The sequence below is a fragment of the Lithobates pipiens genome, unplaced genomic scaffold (genome assembly GCF_037356315.1).
Source record: "Lithobates pipiens isolate NorthernLeopardFrog02 unplaced genomic scaffold, aLitPip1_a1.2 Scaffold_30, whole genome shotgun sequence".
Classification (NCBI taxonomy): domain Eukaryota; kingdom Metazoa; phylum Chordata; class Amphibia; order Anura; family Ranidae; genus Lithobates; species Lithobates pipiens.
Window position 1 is genome coordinate 26,749,524 of NW_027507791.1, and position 8,611 is coordinate 26,758,134.

Sequence of the window (8,611 nt, forward strand, 5' to 3'; positions counted from 1 at the left end):
GGGTCCCTGGCTTGACACACAAGGCTGCCTCTACAAGGTTCTCCTCCGCTGGGTTGGGTCCCTGGCTTGGCACACAAGGCTGCCCTGCAAGGTTCTCCTCCACTGGTTGGGTCCCTGGCTTGACACACAAGGCTGCTCTACAAGGTTCTCCTCCACTGGTTGGGTCCCTGGCTTGGCACACAAGGCTGCCCTGCAAGGTTCTCCTCCATTGGTTGGGTCCCTGGCTTGGCACACAAGGCTGCTCTGCAAGGTTCTCCTCCATTGGTTGGGTCCCTGGCTTGGCACACAAGGCTGCTCTGCAAGGTTCTTCTCCGCTGGTTGGGTCCCTGGCTTGGCACACAAGGCTGCTCTGCAAGGTTCTCCTCCATTGGTTGGGTCCCTGGCTTGGCACACAAGGCTGCTCTGCAAGGTTCTCCTCCATTGGTTGGGTCCCTGGCTTGGCACACAAGGCTGCTCTGCAAGGTTCTTCTCCGCTGGTTGGGTCCCTGGCTTGGCACACAAGGCTGCTCTGCAAGGTTCTTCTCCGCTGGTTGGGTCCATGGCTTGGCACACAAGGCTGCTCTGCAAGGTTCTCCTCCATTGGTCGGGCCCTGGCTTGGCACACAAGGCTGCCCTGCAAGGTTCTCCTCCATTGGTTGGGTCCCTGGCTTGGCACACAAGGCTGCTCTGCAAGGTTCTTCTCCGCTGGTTGGGTCCCTGGCTTGGCACACAAGGCTGCTCTGCAAGGTTCTCCTCCATTGGTCGGGCCCCTGGCTTGGCACACAAGGCTGCCCTGCAAGGTTCTCCTCCATTGGTTGGGTCCCTGGCTTGGCACACAAGGCTGCCCTGCAAGGTTCTCCTCCATTGGTTGGGTCCCTGGCTTGGCACACAAGGCTGCTCTGCAAGGTTCGCCTCCATTGGTTGGGTCCCTGGCTTGGCACACAAGGCTGCTCTGCAAGCTTCTCCTCCACTGGTTGGGTCCCTGGCTTGACACACAAGGCTGCTCTACAAGGTTCTCCTCCGCTGGTTGGGCCCCTGGCTTGGCACACAAGGCTGCCCTGCAAGGTTCTCCTCCACTGGTTGGGTCCCTGGCTTGACACACAAGGCTGCTCTACAAGGTTCTCCTCCACTGGTTGGGTCCCTGGCTTGGCACACAAGGCTGCCCTGCAAGGTTCTCCTCCATTGGTTGGGTCCCTGGCTTGGCACACAAGGCTGCTCTGCAAGGTTCTCCTCCATTGGTTGGGTCCCTGGCTTGGCACACAAGGCTGCTCTGCAAGGTTCTTCTCCGCTGGTTGGGTCCCTGGCTTGGCACACAAGGCTGCTCTGCAAGGTTCTCCTCCATTGGTTGGGTCCCTGGCTTGGCACACAAGGCTGCTCTGCAAGGTTCTCCTCCATTGGTTGGGTCCCTGGCTTGGCACACAAGGCTGCTCTGCAAGGTTCTTCTCCGCTGGTTGGGTCCCTGGCTTGGCACACAAGGCTGCTCTGCAAGGTTCTCCTCCATTGGTCGGGCCCTGGCTTGGCACACAAGGCTGCCCTGCAAGGTTCTCCTCCATTGGTTGGGTCCCTGGCTTGGCACACAAGGCTGCTCTGCAAGGTTCTTCTCCGCTGGTTGGGTCCCTGGCTTGGCACACAAGGCTGCTCTGCAAGGTTCTCCTCCATTGGTCGGGCCCCTGGCTTGGCACACAAGGCTGCCCTGCAAGGTTCTCCTCCATTGGTTGGGTCCCTGGCTTGGCACACAAGGCTGCCCTGCAAGGTTCTCCTCCATTGGTTGGGTCCCTGGCTTGGCACACAAGGCTGCTCTGCAAGGTTCGCCTCCATTGGTTGGGTCCCTGGCTTGGCACAGACCTGAAGTTTCCCGATTCTTCACTGCGCCCATTTGGTGAGAATATGGTTCCGGTACTTTCTTCAGTTCCTCACTGTGGTCCCTGGTAAAGGCGATTGGTCCCTTCATGGCAACAGCTTCCCCTCTACCTCCGACCCACCGACAGGTTCTCCGGCCAGCAGAACCGTCACTTCTGGTTAGACTGCAAGTCGCAATCCCAACCCTGCGCAGCCCTCTTACTTCTGGATAGGCCCTCACATAGCCTGGCAGCCAGATGCCCCCGGAATAGGCCCAATCTCTGGGACACACATCCACCCAGACGGCAGTCCTCCTAGCAGGCCAAGGGATCCAAGAAAACCCCTGCCCATTGGCTGGGACACCCCATATACCTATAACCTAGGGTTGTCACCTGTCCAGGATTCACCCGGACAGTTTAGGTTTGGAATCATGTGTCCGGGTTTCAGACTGCCTGATACCCGGACGTATTATTCAGACCGGACTATGGCTTCCCAGCAGGGTTGCTGGCTGCAGTTGTCTAAGCTGAGTGTGTTATACTCTATTTCATGCTGCCCAAAGCCAATACTATCAATCCCCCCTCCCCCACACACAGATGGGAGAGGGATCAATCTGCACCTCTTCAGCCCCCCCCCCCCCCCCCCGTGTTTGCCCACACTCCAATCCTGGCACTGTGCCTCAGAAAAGTGGGGGCCAGAAATCTAAAGTCTGGCAGCCTCAGATCCATCTGGATGAGAGGTGCTGACTGCCAAGGGGTGAGTGAGCTCACCATCCATCCCTGTCTGTGACTGAGTTGCCCTCCTTCTGTCTCCTGCCTCTGAGTGAGTACACTAAGGGGAATCGGGGTTCTCAGAGCACCCCTTACTTCAGAGTTCCCCTTTACACCAGAGTTCTCAGTCCCCCCCCCAGCCCTTAAATCAGGGTTCCCAAAGCCCCCCCTTACATCAGAGTCTGCAGAGTTCCCCCTTACAGTGAAAGTTGCGAGTTCAGATGTAAAGGGGGAACTCTGGTTATTAACATCATATGATTAGAAATGTTATTTATTAGTAGAATATCTGTAAAGTTTATACAAAAAAAATAATAAAAATATTGCTGTGCACCCCTAAAGTGTTCAGTTGTGACTTGAAGAAAAGCAGGTGACCCCCCCCCCCCCTTCTCTATCTAATGCCACCTAGTGGTAGAAGAGGAAAGTACAACAAGGCCAAACCTGGGGAGAAATCAACAGATCTCCACCAATCAATGACTGGGGGTCTCCCGCACTGTCCCCCGGGGGGCTCTATAACCACACATTACATTGCAGAGTATTTTGGGGTGTTCAGCGCAGGACATTCTAGTTCTGGAACGCGTCGGTGTGAACGATGCCTCTGCAAACCACATAACCGACTTTCTATGCGTTTTTTTTTAAACCACCATCCCCCGCCTGCACTGCAATTCCCTGTAATGTGTTTATAGAAAACAGAGTTGTGTTTATATAAATCTACATTCTTCATGTTTTATATACATCGCCTTCTATTGTGACGACAATGTGGATTCCTCGCAGTGATTGCACAGCTTTAGTTTTGGGCACTTTCTACTTTGATTTAAATTTAACTAAAATAGAAATGGGGGGGGGGGGGTGGGGGGTGAGGGTCCGGTAAGGGTCCGGGTGGGGGTCTAGTGAGGGTCCGGTGGGGTCACCCAAGGGGAGGGTCAGGTTGGGATCAAGCGGAAGCGTAGTCAGTAAACAAGCCAAAGGTCAGTGACTGGTGGTGGTGGAGATAAGGATGAAAAGGAGCACAACATCAGCTGGAGAGAGCACTATAATCTGGAAAACAGGAAGTGCAAAGGCGTGGCTTAAATAGAAAGTTCATGGGAGGAGCTAGGCCTTCAATGTTCACCAGAAACAAGGTACAGGGCAAAATTATCCAAGGAATGAAAGCGGGAGCGGTGCAGCATCTCGGGTCGCTCAGCAGAGGGCGCTGGTTCAGATCCTGGTCCTGGCAACCCAGCTATCCTTAAAACTGTCCCCCCCTCCCCCCACCTCCTATTCAGGGGAGAGGAGAGAGCGATGACACCAGTGATGTCACCCGTCCGTTCTCCGCTCTCCCCTGCAGATGTCACTGACTGACACACGGGATCATGTGACCAGAGCGGACCCAGAATAGGTAAGTATATACATCTTTATTCCAGGTGTGGGGAGGGGGGAGGGGACAGGTGTGGGGAGGGGGAGGGGACAGGTGTGGGGAGGGGGAGGGGACAGGTGTGGGGAGGGGACAGGTGTGGGAGGGGACAGGTGTGGGGAGGGGAAGGGGACAGGTGTGGGGAGGGGACAGGTGTGGGGAGGGGACAGGTGTAGGGAGGGGGAGGGGACAGGTGTAGGGTTGGGTGGTGCTGGGAATTCCACCTTAATCTCAGTGCACTTTGTTGGGTGTTTCCCAGCCTCACCTCCCCCACCCCTGGTGTGACTCCCGGATTTATGTGTCACAAAATTCTCTTCCACTCCTTTATAATCCAGACCTCCTGCTCCCCCGTCCCCTCCTCCTACCCTCACCTGCCCCCCCCCTCCCCTTCCTATCCTCCCCTATCCCTCCACCTGCCCCCTCCTATGCCCTCACCTTCCCCCCCCCCCCCTCGTCCTCCTATGCTCACCTATCCCTCCACCTGCCCCCTCCTATGCTCTTCGCCTGTCGCCCCCCCCCCCCCCCCCCTCCCTCCTATCCCTCCACCTGTCGTCGTCCCTCCCTCCACCTGTTGCCCCCCCCCCCCCCTCCTATCCTCATCTTCTCACATGTCCCCCTTCTGTCTCCCTCCTGTTCTTTCCTGAGGTGTTGCCTGGCTACAATCCCGGAGAGGCGCCCTGTACTCTCCTCTCCAGCTCTGCCTTCAGCCCTTCATGATTTTTACCACCATTCTCCACCTTCCACCTCCTAAAACCATTCTCTACTTTCTACTGCCTTTTACCACCTCGTACCACCATTCTCCATTTTTTTTTTCCTGGGACTCCTCAGCCTCATCATCCAGGGCTTCCACCTTCTCTTCCGGGGCTTCCCACTTCTGACAGCCCCCCCCGCCCTGTGTCCCTGCTCTACTGCCAACCATGAATTGGTGCTTTTGATGTATATGGACAGATGCACCCCCACCCCCATCCCCCACCACCACCAGCCAGTCTGCATGTTTGGATAAGGGTCCTGTATGTAATTCTTCAGATATTGGGGGTAGGTAACGGCCTCACTTGCAGTGTTTCTGTAGTGAATTTACCCCACAGTGATTACTGTATCATTCCCCCGGATAATGATCCCCATTTCTCTCTATTCATAGGTGGTGTGATCACATATGAAGAACTGAAGAAGCTGATCGACTCCGGATCCGTCCAAATATTCGATGTCCGGAATCCAGAGGAGCTGCAGAATGGGAAAATTCCAAATTCCGTCAATATACCAGGTGAGGCCACATCTGCCACTCTGTCTGTGGGGTGGACGGTCAGGTGACGTCACGTCCACCACGTTGTCTGTGGGGTGGACGGTCAGGTGACGTCACGTCCGCCACGTTGTCTGTGGGGTGGACGGTCAGGTGACGTCACGTCCGCCACGTTGTCTGTGGGGTGGACGGTCAGGTGACGCCACGTCCGCCACGTTGTCTGTGGGGTGGACGGTCAGGTGAGGCCACGTCCTCCACGTTGTCTGTGGGGTGGACGGTCAGGTGACGTCACGTCCTCCACGTTGTCTGTGGGGTGGACGGTCAGGTGAGGCCACGTCCGCCACGTTGTCTGTGGGGTGGACGGTCAGGTGAGGCCACGTCCTCCACGTTGTCTGTGGGGTGGACGGTCAGGTGACGTCACGTCCTCCACGTTGTCTGTGGGGTGGACGGTCAGGTGACGTCACGTCCTCCACGTTGTCTGTGGGGTGGACGGTCAGGTGACGTCACGTCCGCCATGCTGTCTGTGGGATGGACGGTCAGGTGAGGCCACGTCCGCCATGCTGTCTGTGGGGTGGACGGTCAGGTGAGGCCACGTCCGCCATGCTGTCTGTGGGATGGACGGTCAGGTGACGTCACGTCCGCCACGTTGTCTGTGGGTGGACGGTCAGGTGAGGCCACGTCCTCCACGTTGTCTGTGGGGTGGACGGTCAGGTGACGTCACGTCCTCCACGTTGTCTGTGGGGTGGACGGTCAGGTGACGTCACGTCCTCCACGTTGTCTGTGGGGTGGACGGTCAGGTGACGTCACGTCCGCCATGCTGTCTGTGGGATGGACGGTCAGGTGACGTCACGTCCGCCATGCTGTCTGTGGGATGGACGGTCAGGTGAGGCCACGTCCGCCATGCTGTCTGTGGGGTGGACGGTCAGGTGAGGCCACGTCCGCCATGCTGTCTGGGATGGACGGTCAGGTGACGTCACGTCCGCCACGTTGTCTGTGGGGTGGACGGTCAGGTGACGTCACGTCCGCCACGCTGTCTGTGGGATGGACGGTCAGGTGAGGCCATTGGCTCATATGAACATCCTCCATCATACATGTTGCGGTTTTGGTATCTTTCAGTTACGGAAGTAGAAGAGGCCCTGCAGATGGACGCGGCTTCATTTAAACAGAAATATAAAGTAGAGAAACCGAAACTGGAAGATGACAACGTGATATTCCACTGCCAGATGGGGAAGAGAGGACAGCGGGCCACCGACATCGCCGTCAGCCAGGGATACACAAAGTACGTATGTGATACCGACTGTCTTCATGAATCAAAAATACGACATCCAACCAGAATCATTTATAATAGCCCTGTGCCCCCTCCCATCCTGACCAAAACCATCCAGTGGTGCCCCCCCCCAACCTGACGTAAACCATCCTGTGCCCCCCCCCCCCCCCATTTCAATGTATTCAAACCATCCTGGGGGTCATGCCAACCTGAACAAAACCATCCCGATAACCAAAAGCTCCGCCTCCCAGGAGCCCCTCTACAGCCAGAGACGTGTCACCGAAGATAGTCCCAGCTTTCATTACAGATGTATATTATAAAATGATGGATAGATTTTACTTTTCAATAAATACAGATATAGTGACTATGAACTGTCATGTCTACGCGTTTCATGCACAAAGCCGCTTCCTCAGGACACACCACAAATCTACATGTACACCAATACATTGTAACAAATGGAATGTTGGTTCGGAGAAGGAAGTGACAAACTATTTCCTGCCGTCTCTGTAGACGGGGAACTCCTGGGATTTGTTCCAATGTATTGCTGTAAATTCCATCTTGACACATGGACAGATTATGAGAGCAGAGTGTGGGGCCCCTAGGGGCCCTCTAATCCTATAGACACAGGGACCCCCGTAAACTGAAGGAGTAGAATGCGGTCACTCATTCCCATGAATTCTGGGAGAGGAGTGTCCCCACTCTGCTCCTGCACTACACTGGGGGTCACTGTGATGTCATAGAATGTCAGCTTACTGTCTGTTTTCCCGCAGGGCCCGGAACTACCTCGGAGCGCACAAGGAATGGGCTGAGAAGGAGGGAAAATGATCAAATACACCCACCGCCACCGACACCCCGTTCCCGGAATGATGAAATACTTTGTAATAAATTATACTTTACCCAGTGCGGCCTCTGACTCCTCCTTCCTGACCACACCCACACAGATCCTCCATACACACAGTGCGGTCTCTGACTTCTCCTTCCTGACCACACCCACACAGATCCTCCATACACACAGTGCCGTCTCTGACTCCTCCTTCCTGACACTGACCACCCCACACAGATCCTCCATACACACAGTGCCGTCTCTGACTCCTCCTTCCTGACACTGACCACACCCACACAGATCCTCCATACACACAGTGCGGTCTCTGACTCTTCCTTCCTGACCACACCCACACAGATCCTGCATACACACAGTGCGGTCTCTGACTCCTCCTTTCTGACACTGACCACACCCACACAGATCCTCCATACACACAGTGCCGTCTCTGACTCCTCCTTCCTGACACTGACCACACCCACACAGATCCTCCATACACACAGGTGCGGTCTCTGACTCTTCCTTCCTGACCACACCCACACAGATCCTGCATACACACAGTGCGGTCTCTGACTCCTCCTTTCTGACACTGACCACACCCACACAGATCCTCTATACACACAGTGAGGTCTCTGACTTCTCCTACCTGACACTGACCACACCCACACAAATCCTCCATACACACAGTGAGGTCTCTGACACCTCCTTCCTGACACTGACCACACCCACACAGATCCTCCATACACACAGTGAGGTCTCTGACACCTCCTTCCTGACACTGACCACACCCACACAGATCCTCCATACACACAGTGAGGTCTCTGACACCTCCTTCCTGACACTGACCACACCCACACAGATCCTCCATACACACAGTGAGGTCTCTGACACCTCCTTCCTGACACTGACCACACCCACACAGATCCTCCATACACACAGTGAGGTCTCTGACACCTCCTTCCTGACACTGACCACACCCACACAGATCCTCCATACACACAGTGAGGTCTCTGACACCTCCTTCCTGACACTGACCACACCCACACAGATCCTCCATACACACAGTGCGGTCTCTGACTCCTCCTTCCTGACACTGACCACGCCCACACCCACACAGATCCTCTATACACAGTGAGCTCTCTGACTCCTCCTTCTAAATAAGACTGACCACACCCACAAAGTCTATAAAATGCTCATACAGGATCAGAGGGGCTCAAAATGACATCCAAATCATTCACAATGAATGCAGATGAAGATAATAATAAAGATATAGGAATAAAATTAAATATATCCTCTATTTTCATTATATACA

General features: G+C 55.2%; 1 protein-coding gene across 1 annotated transcript in view; it reads left to right on the plus strand.

Annotated features, from left to right (window-relative positions):
• Positions 1–7,380, plus strand: part of TSTD1 (thiosulfate sulfurtransferase like domain containing 1) — a 7,946-nt gene extending 566 nt beyond the window's left edge. Inside the window, exons 2-4 of the mRNA XM_077463789.1 lie at positions 5,114–5,236; positions 6,329–6,491; positions 7,250–7,380. Of these exons, the coding sequence (XP_077319915.1) occupies positions 5,114–5,236; positions 6,329–6,491; positions 7,250–7,304 (341 nt within the window). The 3' untranslated portion in view covers positions 7,305–7,380. The remainder of the gene's footprint in view (positions 1–5,113; positions 5,237–6,328; positions 6,492–7,249) is intronic.
• Positions 7,381–8,611: the final 1,231 nt, after the last annotated feature.